The 17,704-nt window shown below is 37.6% G+C and overlaps 2 protein-coding genes across 3 annotated transcripts in view; both read left to right on the top strand.

Moving 5' to 3' along the window:
* The window catches only part of DDX46 (DEAD (Asp-Glu-Ala-Asp) box polypeptide 46), a 52,804-nt gene extending 41,081 nt beyond the window's left edge, over positions 1 to 11,723 (top strand). The window contains exons 19-23 of one of the 2 annotated variants that reach the window (XM_010844498.1): positions 1,068 to 1,241; positions 3,619 to 3,837; positions 4,347 to 4,491; positions 8,624 to 8,697; positions 9,912 to 11,723. In XM_010844498.1, the coding sequence (XP_010842800.1) occupies positions 1,068 to 1,241; positions 3,619 to 3,837; positions 4,347 to 4,491; positions 8,624 to 8,697; positions 9,912 to 9,959 (660 nt within the window). In that variant the 3' untranslated portion in view covers positions 9,960 to 11,723. Of the gene's footprint in view, positions 1 to 1,067; positions 1,245 to 3,618; positions 3,838 to 4,346; positions 4,492 to 8,623; positions 8,698 to 9,911 lie in introns of both variants that reach the window. The other variant, XM_010844497.1, reaches the window with a different exon arrangement.
* A 5,316-nt stretch (positions 11,724 to 17,039) lies between these two features.
* LOC104991849 (chromosome unknown open reading frame, human C5orf24) overlaps positions 17,040 to 17,704 on the top strand; it is a 10,277-nt gene continuing 9,612 nt past the window's right edge. Inside the window, exon 1 of the mRNA XM_010844496.1 lies at positions 17,040 to 17,397. The gene's annotated coding sequence lies outside the window, so the exon portion shown is untranslated. The remainder of the gene's footprint in view (positions 17,398 to 17,704) is intronic.

Genomic DNA, 17,704 nt, shown 5'->3' with positions numbered 1-17,704 from the left:
AATTAAATTAATTAAAGATTAGAGCAATACTAAAATGAATAAAGTCAAAAGTAAAGTTATCCCTGTTACCTAACACTGTGTGCATTCCCCATTCCTAATTTTATGCATTTGTTTCGGATTTTAATGTCATGTATGCTGTTTAAAAGAGTGTTACTAAATTAAACGTTAGTTTAAAAGTAGTTGATAGCTCAAACACCTTATTAGATAACAAATGCTTTAAAAAGAAGGTGAGTTGTCTGTTTCCATTTCAGTAAAAGTTCTTTCTAAATTAACCAAGTTAATTTTAAACCCTGAAAAAGTTTTTATTTGTATTTGGGATTTGAAATATTTGTCTAATTCCTGCATATGAAGGGATTTGCATTCTTTACTTGGTAGTGTTAGTATTCATTTTGGGGCAAAAGACATTTTTAAAAGGAAATGCTATAGCTTATGAGATACAAGTGGCTAAGCTGAGGATTACGCGGTGGCAGTAGGACTCACATGACTCCTGGAGAGCCAGGATTGTCAGCATTGTTCTTGATTTCATGGGGAAACCCACCTTCATGCCTTTCCTTCCTGGGTTCAAAGAAATAAAACAATAAAGGTTTTTCTCCCTGATTCTCTTACTCAGTTTTTTTTTGTAAACCCAATGGCATTTTTGGAGTTGAAAAGAATTTTAGGAGCCCTGCCTTGAGAACATGTATCATTTCCCCTGGTAACCATTGGCTGTATTTTTAGTTGTCCACTGATCTTGAGTTATTGCCCTTCTTCCAGCCTCTTTGATTGCAGTGTACATAATTTGGCCTCAAGGCCTGGGCCCCAGAGCAACTTGGCTGCATCCAATTGGCTGCTCTGTCTTGACAGTTCGTGTTCTTCATTTACTGAATTGGGATGTATTTTCTGGACTACTCAGGAGTCTGCTGAAGTGGTTCTTGCAGCACTGTGTCTCTGTTTCTTTCTTTCCTTCCTCCCTCCCCTTCCCCCCTGTCCTCCCCTCACCTCTCCCCTACTTACACCTCCCCTCCTTCTCACCCTCTCTAAATTGGTATTTTAATTAGATTTTTACTAATGCTTTTTTTCTTGTTTAGATTGATGAGCAAATTGAAAGCATGTTTAATTCAAAGAAGAGAGTGAAGGATATGGCGGGTCCTGGAACATCTAGTGTTCCTGCTCCCACTGCAGGAAATGCTGAGAAACTGGAAATTGCCAAGAGATTGGCTCTTAGAATCAATGCTCAGAAGAATTTGGGCATTGAGTCTCAGGTATTAAGTAATTCGTTCCGAGTCTTAGTACTTTTTGTAAGTTATTTGATTTAAATGCTTTTTAAATTATATCAGCACAAGTGAACAAGAAGTTGTTTTAGATTTTGAGGTAATAAGCATTTAACATTTGAATACAGAATTCTCTAATTATTCACCTTGGTTGATTTCTCTAGCATGGTTAACTGAGGTCTTAATGCCTATTCTGGAAGGCCTGTTAACCATAGATAATTTTATAGAATAGTATTCTGAGTGACCTTACCAAAATCCTAAAGAAAGAACTCTCTTTTTCTTTCTTACTCTGTTTACTGGTGGGTTATTGAGCAAACAAACAATGCTGTGGAAGTACAGACACCCAGTTATATAACTCAAACTAACACGCGTTTAGACAATGGGAAACCGTTAAATATTTTACTTGCCTTCTTTCTCTTGGGAGTTTTTTGGCTAACTTCATTTTTTTTGTAGTTGATTTACAATGTTGCATTAGTTTCTGTTGTACAACCAAGTGATTCAGTTACACATATACACACACACATACATGTATTCTTTTCTTTTTTTTTTTAACCTTTTATTTTCTACTGGGATATAGCCAGTTAACAAACAATGTTATGATAGTCTCAGGTGAACAGCAAAGGGATTCAGCCATATATATGCATGTATCCATTCTCCCCCAGATTTCCCTTCCATCCAGGCTGCCACATAACATTGAGCTGAATGTGCTTTACAGCATGTCCTTGTTGGCTATCCATTTTAAATATAGCAGTGTGTACATGTCAATCCCAGACTCCTAACTATCCATTCTCCCCTTACCCCCTGCAACTATAAGTTCATTCTCAGAAGTCTGTGAGTCTGTTTCTGTTGTATAAGTTCGTTCGTTTGCATCTTTTCTTTTTAGATTCCACATTAAGGGATATCATGGTATTTCTCCTCTGTCTGACTGACTTCCTCAACGTGACACTCTAGGTCCATCCATGTTGCTGCAGATTGCATTAGTCCATTCTTTTTAATGGCTGAGTAATATTCCATTGTACATATGTACCACATCTTCTTTATCCATTCCTCTCTTGATGGACAGTTAGGTTACTTCCATGTCTTGGCTATTGTAAAATGCACTGCAGTGAATATTGGGGTGCATGTATCTTTTCTGGTCATGTTTTTCTCTGGAAATATGCCTAGGAGTGGGATTGTAGGGTTATGGTAGCTATGTTTTTAGTTTTTTAAGGAACCTCCATACTGTTCTTCATAGTGGCTGCACCGGTTTACATTTGCACCAACAGTGTAGGAGGGTTCCCTTCTCCCACATTTTGTTTAACTCTCTCCAGCATTTTGTTTAACTTACTTTTTAATCAAGGTTAAATTTTCATAGCATTCCCAAAGAACAGTTGGTTAATGTTGACAGTGTTTTTAAGATTTTGAGTGGTTGAGGACCTGCATGGCCCTGTGTCCAGTAGTTGTGTACGGGTTCCGGTCTGTAGTGCCCGAGTGGAATGACCAAGCTAGAGGCCAGTGGACTGACCTGATGAGGCAGCCACAGTCAAGGCTCAGAGCCTTGGGTCTTTGAATCTTTTTTAACCAGTGAATTACTATGAAGTGTTTACTCAAGCCTGTGCCTCTTGTGAAAACAGAGATGCAGCACTTCACCCTAATATTCTCTTGTATTATTGTTACTGGTAACTCTTGTGAAATCATATGGCTGTAACTTTTCACTGTTGTTTAAGTACATAGTAAAATTAATTTCTTTTTTTTTTTACTGTTTTAAATTTTATTTTATTTTTAAACTTTACAAATTGTATTAGTTTTGCCAAATATCAAAATGAATCTGCCACAGGTATACATGTGTTCCCCATCCTGAACCCTCCTCCCTCCTCCCTCCCCATACCATCCCTCTGGGTTGTCCCAGTGCTCTAGCCCCAAGCATCCAGTATCGTGCATCGAAATTAATTTCAAATGTAAAAAAAGAGTATGTTGTATAAAGACATTTACTATAATTTATAGAATGTTGGGTTTGTCCATGAGGGGAAGAGGAGTTCAGTGGTAGTAGTAGGCAAACATACTGATTCAGAGGAAACCCATAGTAGCCACAAGGTATGTAAATGATTTTAGACATATTATACTATATTTGATATCAAGAGTTACCTAATGATCTATGGTTCAGTAGAATTTTTTAATATAGAGTTGGGTGTTTAGTTTTCGCATCAAGTAAGGCAGATATATTAAACTCTCTGTTATAAATATATGCTGTTAAATTGTCCTGTGGGTCAGACTCTACATAAGAAAGATGCTTTTAGTTAGTGCTTTCCAGAGAAGAGTTTGTGGTGGGATCTTTGGTCTTGTCTCTGTCCTCATTTGAGATTTGACTGTAGGTCTTCTTTAACTGCAGGATGTAATGCAACAGGCCACCAATGCCATTCTCAGAGGTGGCACCATCCTGGCTCCCACTGTATCTGCAAAAACCATTGCAGAGCAACTTGCTGAAAAGATAAATGCCAAGCTCAACTATGTGCCTTTGGAGAAACAAGAAGAGGAGAGACAGGATGGTGGACAGAATGAATCTTTTAAGAGATATGAGGAAGAATTAGAGATCAATGACTTCCCACAGGCAAGTAGCAGATTTAAACTTTTTAATTGAGTAGAAACCCTGTTTTTAGGAGTGAAAATACGTTATTTAAAACCTATGAAGGGGCTTCCCTGATGGTCCAGTGGTTAGCAATCTGCCTTCCAATGCAGGGGATGCGGGTTCGATTCCTGGTCAGGGAACTAAGATTCCACATCCTCCGGGGTACCTAAGCCCTCAAGCTGCAGCTAAGACCTGACATAGCCAAGTAAATAAATAAAAAGAAAAAACCGTGAACATTTTAATGGCTGCTTTACTTTTTATCTAGATGGGGAGACAACACTGAAAATTTCATTTTTATGATTACATTCTAGGTACATTAGAATCTAAATGAATTTATGATGAAGGTGTTGATTAAAATTTTAATATTGACAATAACATGATTTAGCTAACCTATTCTTTTAGGACCTCAGGGTCGCAAAGAGTCGGCACGACTGAGCAACTGAACTGAACTGAAAAGAGGTTTCTTCTTCCCCAACTCTTTTGTTTCCTAGACTGCTAGGTGGAAAGTTACCTCTAAGGAAGCTCTGCAGAGAATCAGTGAATATTCTGAAGCTGCAATTACAATCAGAGGAACGTACTTCCCACCTGGCAAAGAGCCCAAGGAAGGAGAGCGGAAAATTTACTTGGCAATTGAAAGTATGTACTGTTGGTTCAGTTTCCATCTTGAGTTTGATCAGAGTTGATAATAGATGTAATAGACCCAAAGAGAATATGAGGTCAGTTCTAGAGAGGACTGAAAATAAGGAACACCTGTTAAAAAGTTTCACCTATCATTTGTTGTCTTTATTTAGGAATTTAGTATATAGAGATGTGAGTGATCTTTGCTGGGGACTCTTTCATTTTTGACAATTTGGTCAAATTTGAAAATGACTAAAAGAACACATGTATCTTGGGGACTAGTCCATTAAGTCCTTATGCTTCTGGTAAGTAGAATATTCTGGCCAAAGTTAAGGTTAGAAAGTAAATCAACTATATTAATCCCCTTAATGCTTGTTTACCCAAGCAGATATTGCCTCTAATTTTATGCCTGTAAATTCATACATGCCATTTTTAGAAAAATAGGACAATTAATACCACAGCTCAAAGGCTATAAGTAATGTGTTATCTAAGAGTGATCAGGTATGCTTTTTAACCTTATTTCATACATTCATAAGTGAATTCAAAAGACAGTTTCTATTTTGATTTTTTTCCTAATGTATTATCTATAACATAGTAGGACAACTTATCTCCTTTCTTTTATATTTAATTTTAACATCTTTATAATAGATTCTTAAGAATAGACCAGTCACAGCTCCATTTCATTTATTTCATGAACTAAATGTTTATTGAATACTGGTATGGGAGCTGTGAAGTAGCTTATTCCACGTGTCATGTAAATCTGGAGTCTGCCTACCTCCTGCTTAGATGGCTACAATGACGCTACCCCCACACCCTGTACAATCTCAAACACCGGCCTAGTCCATTGAATCATACACATACACAGTACCTTTTAAAATTAATAATGATGAATTGCAGTAAAGGTATAAAACTCAGATACAGCCTGTATGTTTTCCATGTTGTTAATAATCTACCGTTACTGTACAGGAAGATCCATACATATTTCAACTGATGTACAAAGAAAGTAGGTCCAGAACTAGACAAATTGCATTTTTTGGTTTGTGATTGTGACTTTGGGAAGCTGGATCATATGTATTGATATTTCAGGTCAGGTTTTTAAATAGTACCCTTTTATATATCCTGAAAGACTTTTGCCCTGCCAGTGACTCAGTGTGTTTTTGAATCATGTGACACTGTTCCTAATTGCAAGGTAAAATGGGGATTGCTGGCATTGTGATGTTCAAGGAGAAGAAATTACACTGACATCTTTCTGTGCTACTAGACAGCTTTCTCTTACAGTTGTATTATTAGGCCATACAAGATGTCATTCAGTGAAATCTGATGATAAAACCTTGGTAAACATGGAGTCATCCTTGTTTATTCAGCTTGAATATGATAGGTGTCATTTAAGCAAAACCAGTATTTTATTTTATTTTTTTTTGTAATATACAATATTTTAAGTATCTCTAAGATTTCAAAATCAGTATTTTAAGTGACATTGTTTTAAAGAGGTAAATCAGAGAGATTATTTTTTGCTTTGAAAAAGATTCCTCTAATTTATTAAAGGTAATTTATGCTTATTTAATGTAGTATAATTAATGTATGCCAGGTTTAATTTGTATATAACTACCAGAACACATCTACTGTACTACCAAATGAAGTGAAATGAGAAGCCGTCAGCTTCTGCCAACTTTTCTATCTACCTACAATGGTTCTGGGTGCTTTCCACTGTGAACTTGTACTTAGGAAGTAACATCTAATTTTTATAATCTAAGCAGGTCTTTCCCTCCCAGTAACAAGATAACCTTGTTAAGAATGAATCTTGAGAATTCTAGATGCTAAATAAGGGCTGGAGATTGGTAATTAAAATGATGTAAAGCTTTGAGAATTTTCATAGATTAGATTTAAATGATCTTTTAGTTTTTGAAACTCCAACCAAATCGACTGAACACTAATGGGATGAAAGCAGGTGTTGCAAGGAGCCTAGTGTCATCTGTTTCTAGTTCTGTAATTGGAGGGACCCCACTGCCTGGCTCCTTAGAGGCTCAGTGTGGCTCAGCAGCTCCAGGCCTCCCACCAGGTAGTGGGAAGGAGAACAGGAAGAACGTACGTGCCTAGCCAGCCTGTATAATTTATAGCCTGTTGTGTGACCCTCTCTTTTTACTGGTGGAGAATCCCTTAAAAGCAGCCAGAGTTGTTTTGGGACCAATGAAAGGAAATGCCTCTTTTTCATGACAGCTTATAAACATATGTAACCCATTACCTAAAGAAGCTGTATAAGTCAAAAATTTAAACCGGTCCAAATGGTCAGGTTCTAACTAACACAGGAAAATTGCTCTTCTGCTTTGAGCTGGGTGAGAGTATCATTTTCCTTCTTTTTAAAACAGCACAGAGTGTCAAGCTACACACCAACTCATGCCAAGTAGCATATTTTCCTTCTGAATTTGGGTTTTTTTTATACTTTTGATTCTGACTCAGTTCTTGATTCTACCCTTGGCTTCACATGCATCCACCTCTCTTCCCTTCCAGCACCCACAGCTTTAAAATGCTGTGGTCAATGGCTGGTGGAGGTGTGGGGCTTAGATTAGATTCATAGCCATAAGCATGTCTCTTTTCTTCCTGTTGTTAAACTGTTTCTTCCTCTTCCTTCTCCTCATCCTCTGTTTTCCTCCTCTTCTCCCCCCAGCTCCTCCCTTTCTCCTTCTCTGTTCTCTGTGGGTTTGAAAAAGTTAATCGTATCTAATAAAGGGGAGAATTTTCCCATTTCTTGCGAATCGTTTTCCATATTTGATTTTTCTTACAGAAATAATAAAAACATAGTTCTCTACATTACAACCCCAGTTCTTTTTTCTGACATTCTCTCACTCCTAGTACTTAACCTCTGGTCTACTTCTTTGTTCCAGCGCTTTTCCTTTTATAGGTGTGCACCGAGTTCCCACTCTAGACTTGCCTACCTCCTGGCATTGTCCCCTGCCTTCAAATCCTTCCACACCTATCCTTGATGGAGCTCTAATCTCCATTTCCTCTACTTCTGCTCCCTGTTGCCATTAGTCTTACTGACGTTTCCAACTTGGTGTGTCCCATGAGCACTTCTGCTACAATGATGTCAATTAACCACTATCACTGCTAATAATAACACCTGCTCTTCCTCTTGGATTCAGTATCTCCTTTATTACATTTTAGTTTCTTTACTTGTGACTCAACTCTTAGCATCTTACTTTGTTCTTCACTGTTCACATCTAATCAGAAAAAATATTTTGTTCATTCTACCTCAAAAATGTGCATTCACGATGGTATGAACACAATCCTGTGAGAGCACTGAGGGAAGAAACATTTAACGCCACCTGGAGAAGTTAGGGAAAGATTCTTGGAAGAAATGATATTTAAAAGTTCCTCTGATAAGACTACTTCCTAATGTACTCATCTTGCTGTAATATCGTTCCAAGTTTGTTTTTCTAGTAGCCTACAGGATCACACAGAGCATAGATGAGTACTTCATATAATGAATCTCATACGGTATGCCACACATGGTGGGTGCTTCTTGAATTTATAACTACACTAGTGTCTCCAGCCCACCTCATCTGTTTGGCTGTCTTGCTGTGTTCTTTCACACACTTTTTTCTCTCAACCGTACTATACTTCTCTTACTCTTTGGTCTTTAAACATTCCTTCCTTAATCTGTACCATTGTACGCCATGATTGATAATGCTTTCCCTGTCATCGCTCCTCCTTCAGCTTTAAGACTTTGTTCAGATGACACATTTCTGAAACATTTGCTGACTTTAAAGAACATAATAAACATCCAATAAGTGTTTGTTAAATAACTGAACCTAAGAAGGTGTATTTTACTTTTCCTTTTTCTTCTATTTTGGACAAATTGCAAATCATTTTTTCTTTGCATACCAATATACCAAGAACTTACAACACTAGTACTTCACTAACCTTAACCCTCTAAGCACTAAGCTCAGTGGTTACATTTGAAACTCTGAAAGTAATAAGTAGCCATGATACAATGTAGATGATATTCCACCAGATATTGAAAGACTTTTCTTGGCAAGTAGTACAGTGTTCCTGAAAGTCACCTACAGTGTTTCTACTGGATCTCAATGAGGTGGATAAACATCCAGTGTAATTCCAGTAATATGAATAATGTTGTCCACTCACTCACCAGGTGCTAATGAACTGGCTGTGCAGAAAGCGAAGGCAGAAATCACCAGGCTTATAAAAGAAGAACTGATCCGATTGGTGAGTGAAAACCTCAAGGACTTGTTTGTTCTAATAAATGTTTTATTTAAGCATTTAGTATAAATACAGCAAAATAGACAGATGATATAGTTTGATGAATTTTCACAAACTGAGCACACTGGTGTGATCACTGCCCAGATGAGGAAATAGAGCACATTACCAGGCTCCCAGAAACCCTGCTCATGTTCCTCCTTGTTGTTATTCATCGCCCCCAAATGGGACTTTCTGACTTTCAACATCATAGATTAGTTTTGCCTAGTTTTGAACTCCATATAAGTGGAATCAAATGCTGTGGGCTCTTTTGTATCTTAAGTTCTTTCTCTCAACATGACCTTGAGGAAATCAACCCATGTTTTTACATATAGCAGTTATTTTTGTGGCTATATAGTAGTTAAGCCTGTGGATTTACCACAGTTAATTTATGTTTTAGATTTTGAGGTCATTTTAGTTTTGAGTTTTTATGAATAACGCTTCTCTGAACATTCTTCCACGTCTCTGTAGTACACTTCAGTATATTTTTCTTTTGAGTAAATGCCGTAAAGTAGAATCGCTAGTTACAGGGTATGTATAGTTTAGCTTTAAGTTGGTATTGCTAAATAATTTTTCAGAGTAGTTATACCAGTTTACATTGCTTTTGGCAGTGTATGAAAATTTCAGTTTCTCTACATTTTTGCCACTGTTTTTAAACTTACGTGTTTGTCAGTGTTTTAAACTTAGGTATGGACTTAATTTGATTTTGGATATGGACCTTTTATAGACCACCTTTCCAAAGGATGCAGACACCTTCTTGTAAATTCTCCCTACAGTGTGTATGTTGGGATGAGGATCCTTTGAAATGAAACTTTACAAAGAATGTGTTTTTTAGGGCTTTTCTAAAATTTCCCTTACAGAACACTTCTTTGGATGGATAAAAATAATTTAAAGAATGGAATGTAAACAAAGCAAGAGGAAAGAATAAAAACAAACTTTAAGTCAAGTGACTTTTACCGAGGAGTGATAGAAAAAGAATGCTACCACCATTAAGTTGGTTCAGAACCCTTGTTAAGGAGTAGTTGAGTGAACACAGAGAAATGATTGTTAAATAGTTCTTTCTTTCTCACTAAATAATATCTTTATTTTAAATATATGATATTTGTATAAGTTTGTAAAGGAAATTACTTAACATATTTTTTTTTCCCTTTTACTAATCATATACCTTTTATTTTTTCCTGTAGCAAAATTCATACCAACCAACAAATAAAGGAAGATACAAAGTCTTATAAAACATCTGGGAAAAACTTTTACCTGTGCTGGTCTGTGATAAATGTGGCAGTTGTTGTCTTCAGTTTACAATGTATTTTAAATTAAGATTTTTAAAATTCTGTCTTGCTGATTTTTTTTTTTAAGTATAAGAAACCAGTATTTGTTAACAAATCTTCTTTCTGTAAGTACCCCCTGAATTATCAAACTCTATTTAAAGCAGGTCTGTTTTCATTAAAGTGTCCTTTAATGTAAAACTTAAATATCAATATTTTAACTATCTGGGTAATATTCCAGAAGTTTAAGACAATTAAAATATTTGAACTTTCCATTGAAGATAATAAAGTATAAATGTTGCTAAGGGGTTGTTCACCTTATCTTCTTACAATGAAACTGTGATCATCTCCTCAGAAAAGGTGAAATTCTCTAATTTTGTGTCTCTACCTTGAGCTTAAATCTTACTTGACTCCAGTAGAACAATATGAACTGGATATAAGAATGTTACAATAGAATTTTTACAAAATGGATTCAAAGTTTTTGTTTCAATTTTTATCATCTTATAAGGGTCATAGTTGGACTGCTTTTTGGTTATGTAAAGTTAAAGTTTTGTAGTATAAGAAGTTTTTGCATTCCTTTACTAACTGCTAAGAATTTTAGTATTGACTGCTTTTAGGTTCCCTTCACAACCTCTGGCTCTGTGCCTAGCTACTAGCTCTTTTCTAATCTTCCTGAAGTGAAAGTGATTTGTCACCTGTAAATATGAATATAATTGTTTTTTCCCCTTTAAAGTGTTCGTTTATACATCTGTATAATATAAACACCCTACCAATCTGATTTTTCTTCAGGATTATTGAGTAGGTTGTGAATTTTCTTTTTTTTAAAGCATGGCACCCACATTTTAGACTTAGAATTTAAGCATTTCTCAGTGAAATTTAGTTTATAAAGAATCATAAATTATATTTTTGAACCTTGATATATATTTCCTGAGTATCCTAATTTAAATTGTGATAATTGGATCACCTAATGTTCAAGAGTCCTGGTGTGTTAGAACTTGATATGGTTGTCACTCTTTGAAAAAATAAAATTTTCAGGAATTAAATAGTTGTATTTCTTAAAAGATACAGAAGTTCCTTTAAGTAGCTTTGACTTAGAGCTTTTAAAAATGAAAAAACCCAAAGCATATTATAGCTGTTAAATCATTTCAATAGTATATTAAATGGTTAAAGTGACAGGAGGTATCAGTCATGATTTCCTCAATCTGAAGTTATCGTTACTGAAAATCTCAGGTATATTCTTGAATCTCTCACATATCCACTTTTTTACTTGAGGAAGAAAACAGATAAAACACATGTAACAATAGAATCAAATAAACCATTTTCTCTAAAATTTTAGGCATCTTGGGCTCCTCCACCCCCATTTATTTATATCCTTATTTTTATTACTTAGTGATAGTTTGTTCCCTTTGATAGACTATGTCACAGGCCCACAGTGATGGCAATTGGTGCTCCCTTCAGCCTGCTCCATCACTTTGAGATTCAGAGTTTTACATCATTTTAGTATTATTACCTTTATGTTTGTACATCTAGTTGTCATAAGCCACTGATAGTATTTTGTTAAAATGAAGCACATTTCTTTGTTACTACATTTTTTAGTGTCACATTGACTCTTTGATTTTTAAAACTTGAATGACGTACAGATTAATTTGTTTTTTAAAAAATGCAATATCAATATTTGCTCATGTTTTTTAAATTCCTTATAAAATAAAGTTAGCCTGCATTTTCCTAAAATTATCTTTGCTGATGTTTATTGCTGCATATCTAATTTTGTTTACATTGCTAGGCATGTGAGAGAAGTATTATACTCTATTAAAAAATTCTCACAACCCAAAATACATAGTTCTATCCAAAAATACCTTCCTAAAGAAGCCTCCTAATCTTTGATGGTGTTTGTATTTGGCATGAGATAGGCTGTAGGTGAAACGGTGCATGTGCCAGTTGGTGTTTTATCACAGTGACGCTCATTCTTAAACAGTGGGAATACAGAATGAAATGATAATGGCTAGATTCTCTCCAACTCCTTTCAGACACTTTATTATCTGATATATTTTGTATCTTACCACCCTTGTCGGTATGCCAAGGTGTTCAGCTGGGAGTCAGACTGCAGTTCTTTTGAAGGAGGCAGATCCTGCATGCAAAGAAGTTTTTGTTTGTTTGAGCAGAACCAGCTCTTGAATGCCTGGGGTTTATAAATCCCATGAAGCCAGCTGTGGAGTCCACTTCCAAGTAATTCACCAGCACCTTAAAAATCATAGCCTAGAGAGCAAAGCCTCTAAGTTATAACTTGGTTTTGTGTGACCTCTTTTTCCTATGATGCCTTGCTTTGCTTTATAAAACCACCAGCTAATGTCCTTAAGTGGCAGATAACTTAGCACTTGTTTGAGATAGAAGTTGAGGGGAAAATGGTAATTGAAATAAAATTCAGGGTAAACAACTATGTTTTATTTATTTAGCCCCATTTTGGTCATTTATAGATGACAGATGCTGAGTTCTTATAGCAGGCATAAATTCTGAGTGGCTAGCCCAATGTGATCCATGAGAATCCTTTTCCTCTTAGAATTGAGTCTGGAGCTTCCAGTTCTTCACATTTTGGTACATAGTTTTATATAAGAATCAGAATCTGTTGATTTTTTTTATGCTTTCTGCTCTGGCATGAAAAACTGAAGTTAATCTTTTAAAAAAATATATGTGTAAATATAAAGAGAAAGAGACCAAATGAATGTGTGTTGAGAGGTAGAGGGAATGTCTTAACATTGTACTCAGTTTAGGTGTTGTAACTACCCGAAAACCTTAATAAAATCTCTCCGGAGTGAGGCATTTGGCTTGGAATATAGCAGCATCTCACACATTACTTATTGAAACATATGCTATACTCTTAGGCCAGCTCTGCATTTCTGTTACTAGGTAAAGATCCCTGATGTATCTGCAGTATTACCAATTGCAGATATTTGAAGGTCCTTTTTTTTCTGTAGCAACTTATAATTTAATTTGAGCAGGAGTCCAAGTAGAAATATGGAAGGAAAAGTGTAAGTAAACGAATTCTGTCCATGTCCCCACTGCAGTATCAGTGGTCTCACCTTTCTGGCTCTTTATGGCCAAACTGATATATAAGTGCATACTGTCAAGTCACACGATAGGTGAAACATTTAGTTATGATTATTTTTCTTGACCTTGTCCTCTTCCAGATACGGCATAAGCTTATAGAAGTTCATGATGTTGAACCTCAGACCTTTAAAAAGAAATTCTAAATTTGCATTAACAAATTCTTTTGGAGGGAAAAAAATGTGAAATTAAAAAGTTCTAACCCCTTTGAAAAACTAGAACTCAGAGTTACTCTCTCAGATATCACCAGGATTACTATAAAGCCTAGAGTTGCAGAATTTAAGAAAATCCTAATTGTCTTCAATATATGGAAATAATGCGTTTTGGATATTAGTCTGTTTTCACGATTTCACTTATTATGGAATAAAGAATATGTGAGGATTCGGTATGAAAAATGTTCTTTGTCCACAGCAAAAGCATGTAATTTGGTAGTAGGTGGATTTTTTGCAGCCTATCAACTCCTGGCAGTTCCAGCAGCCTTGAGTGTTAAAAGTGTCCTTGGCCTTTATTCCTGAATTTCTAGGAGGCTCTCAGGTGCCCATGTCCAGCCATGTCAAGGTAATATTGAAGGTAATGTTTTCTTTCCATGCCTTTGCCTGAGGGAGTCTCCTGGGAGCTGAGATTCCCAGAGTTGTACTGTAGACTTCTGGAAGAATCCTTGCCATCCCCCAGGCCAGTCCTCAGCCTAAATCTCAGATTTGGAAAGCTCTATGGAAAAATGGGAGAGATGCCCTTAAAGAAAACACAGGTTCCTCTGTAACTGTAAAAAAGTCTAGGGTTGCTATTGTAAGTGTGTCTGGGATGGTAATGATTCTGTGATATATACTCAGATTTGAAAGCCACTGATAATCTTCACTTTGCTTTGTTCTTGGGTTTTGACTAGCTATTATGTAAAGCAGTGGTCTCCAAAGTGGGTCACAGTAAGCTATTGGAAAACAAGGAGAAAATACCAGAGCCTCTGTATTTCATTTTTAAAATCTCATCCTTTGAATTTTTTGAGTAGATTTTATGTTATTACATGATATATCAAGTATAATATTACAGTTTAGTATAATGGTTCATATACATAATTATAAGTAAATTCACATATGGGGGACACTTGGACAACCTTTGGCAAGTTGCTTAAATGCTTTAAAATGTTTTTTTTCACATAAAAGATTACAGTAATACCTATTTCAGGATTTTTGTGAGGATGAAATGAAATAATACATGTAAATCATTAAAGCATATAAAAACAGTGCCTAAATAATTAGTATTCTTACTGCAATGGGTGTATGGGAGGGCATTTTCTGAAGTTTTCTTTGTGTATTGCTATATCTTTCAGTGTTGCTATATGGTGTATACTAGCAAGGACAGTCATTGACTACTGATAAACTAAAATGTAGAAAATGAAATTCATTTTTCCTATAGATATCTTTCACTTCAAATGAATAGCATTTTAGAGGACTTGTTGCTTTAATTGAAAGGTCTTTAAGTGGCAGCTGGTTCCCACTCTATTTGAATATTCCTTTATTGGCCTTTTCGCATATATACAGTCACCATTTATCATTATGGTTTGCCTATATGACTGGCCTATTCTGGGCCAGGTTGAGGCTGTTGGAGAAGGAATGCAAAATGTTGAATTGAGTCCAAATTGTATTTCACAGGTGTACACTTTTGAAGAAGAGATGTTTGGATATAAGTCAAATAGTGTGACAATTTTAAGTGTACTCTTTTTACAAATGAAGTGAGGATAAATGCTCTTGAAAAAGCCTCTATATTCAGCACTAGTTGTACATTCTACCATGTTATGTGTACTACAGTACCTCATTAAGACCAACTTGAGATAATTATCTGAAAATACCAGATCATTGCTTTTAACACTGTATTTTGATTATTTGCATTTTTGTCTGCTACACCAGAAGGTAAGCTTCTTGAGGTTTGGGACTATGTCTGTCCTGTATTCTTAGTACTTTGACATTATCTTCATTTCACACATATGGAAACGTTTGGAAAAAGCAGTGACTCGTCCAAGGTACCATGGCTTCCCAGGCAGCTCAATAGTAAAGAATCCACCTGCCAGTGCAGGAGACACAATCTGTCTAGGTGGGAAAGATCCCCTGAAGGACAAAATGGCATCCTGCTCCAGTATTCTTGCCTGAAAAATCCCATGGACCGAGGAGCCTGGTGGGCTGTGACTGAGCATGTGTATGCACGTGTGCATATACACCCACAGGCATGCACGCGCACATACTGTCCAAGGTCCCAAACCTGGGAATGTCTGACTTCCTATGTTCCTCTGTCTGCTTCTCCATTGGGCCTGCAAATCATTTGACCTTACTGATAATGAAAATTTCCTTTTGGCCATAACTCACGACTTGTGGGGAGCTTAGTTCCCCTACCAGGGATTGAACCAAGGCCCTCAGCAATGCAAGAGTCCTTAGCACTGGACCACCAGGGCATTGACAAGTTTTCTTCTTAAGTAGTTTTATGTACAAATGCCATTTTGGTTGAAAGTTAAAATTACAAAAATTAAGGATTTGGAAAAGTCATGGTATGGCAGCACTACAGTGCATTCTTATATTTCCCTTTCAAAAATAAAAAAGAAATCTTGCTTAGAGAAAACTTGTTTTTAAAAAGTCTTTGGAAGGCTACTTCATGTGCCCTAAAATCCATGTATATATTTTAGTTGTTTTCTATGTTGGTATTTTTCTTTTATATGTGAACAATACTAATATGATCAGTCCTGTTTTCTAGTATTTTATAGGATTAATTAGATTGAGAGTTCGAATCTTGTTACAGAACCCTGCTTGCCAGAAAATGATTGAGCTTGCCTGTTCTGTGTACTGTGTTTGGTTTGCCTCCTGGTTTGTATTGTTGCTGCTGTTGTCTTGTTTAGTTGCTAAGTCATGTCCTGCTCTTGTGATTAGATGGACTGTAGCCTGCCATGTTCCTCCTTGTGTGTTCACCCAGAAAAGTTGTTACTCTTCCTTTATTTCCTACTGGCAGCACCACTGGGCCAAATGCTGACTCATGGTACAAGTCATTGCTAAGAATTATATCCTTAAAACAGTGTTCATTGCATGGGCAAAAGGGTCAAGTACCTGCCTCTGGCTTTTGCCACACTGTCAGAAAAATTGCCTTCCTGGGAATCCTCTGGTGGTCCAGTGATTAGGACTCCACGCTTTCACTGCTGAGTCTGGGTTCAATCCCTGGTTGGGGAATTAGGAACCTGGAAGCAGCCTGGCATGGCTGGGAAAAATACTTTAAAACATAAAACAACCATGCTTTTAAAAATATGTATCTTCTGCACAGCAGCCTTCCTAATTCTAAATCCTCCCCTTTCTGACATCTTTGAATTAACTGACGGAAGAACTGGGGAAACTAATACCGTTTGCTAAGTTGGCTTGTATGGGGTGACCCATAAGTCAGAAATCTTGCAGTAGCTACATAAATGGAGATCTTGTAAGCGAACTAGCTGTCTTATTCCTTCCTGTGACGGTGGAATGAAGAATATGGTAATTCAGAGGAGATCATGGACATAAAAACATTATTAACCTTTAAAGTTAGCCTCACAAAATGAGACTTCATTATTACATGATCCTAAGACTGAGAGCTCAAACACCTCATTATTTGAATATTCCCCATTTTATTAATATTTCCAAGTGGAGACCTCACCCCGCCCATCCATAAGTAACTTTTAGGCTTGTCCTGTCAATGTACTTTGGGCAGCGCCTAGAACAATAAGGCAATCTTTTTGCCAAAGGATGCTGGGTGCAAATCCTAGCTCCACCATTTATTAGTCCTCTAATTTGAAAAATGGGGTCAGTAATAGATCCAGTATCACTGAAGTGCCATGAAATCCACCAAGTTTTTAGCCTTTTGAGAGCGCGATCTGCACCAGAGCCTAAGTAGCTCCAGCCTAAGCCCCGCCTCCTGCCGTCTTCTTGCCGCGCAAGCGCAGCCAGGCTCCCTGGGCTACTCTTCCCCAGGTTTGCGTGCTGGTCCTCGGCGGGAGATTGGGTCTCGCGTCGTGCGTGTGCGTGCGCGGTACTCGCGAGCTCGCGCACGCCGCACCTCGCTCTACGGGGTTGTGGCGGCCTCTTCCTCCTGCGTCCGGGGAAGATCTGTGAGCGGTGGCTGCGGTGGGAGCTGGAAACCAGCGTCCACTTCGCCGCCAACGCCCTCCCTGCTTTTCTGTCCGTCTCGGGCTCTCAGCGCAGTATAGAGGCGTCGGGCTGGGAAAGGAGCGGCGCCAGCGTGAGGTTTCCAGCCGATGGGCAGCCCCTGGGCACGCTGAGGGGCCGGGCTAGTAGCGGCTGAGGTAAGTAGACGCGCGGGGGTTTGTCAGAAGGGCCGGGGACAGAGTCTGGGCGGCGGGTGCTCATGGAGAAGGCAAGGAGAGGGCCAGAATGAAGGCCTAGCCAGCTGGTGAGAAGAGGTCTCCAACCCGCGCCTGAGAAGGGGCTCTGGCCTAGCCCGGAGCGAGAGGAGGGGCCCCGGTTTGTAGCCTGCTCTTCCCTGGGCTTGAAGCCATTATTGGGGGGAAATTCCTCTTGCGGCGGGGGGAGGGGTCACCCTTTCTTTTCTTCGGGAGGTCAGAATCACTTCTCTCCCCGCCACTTTAAATT

The sequence above is a fragment of the Bison bison genome, unplaced genomic scaffold (assembly GCF_000754665.1).
Source record: "Bison bison bison isolate TAMUID 2011002044 unplaced genomic scaffold, Bison_UMD1.0 scf7180017864203, whole genome shotgun sequence".
In the NCBI taxonomy this organism is placed as follows: domain Eukaryota; kingdom Metazoa; phylum Chordata; class Mammalia; order Artiodactyla; family Bovidae; genus Bison; species Bison bison.
This window is presented reverse-complemented; position numbering and strand designations above follow the sequence as displayed.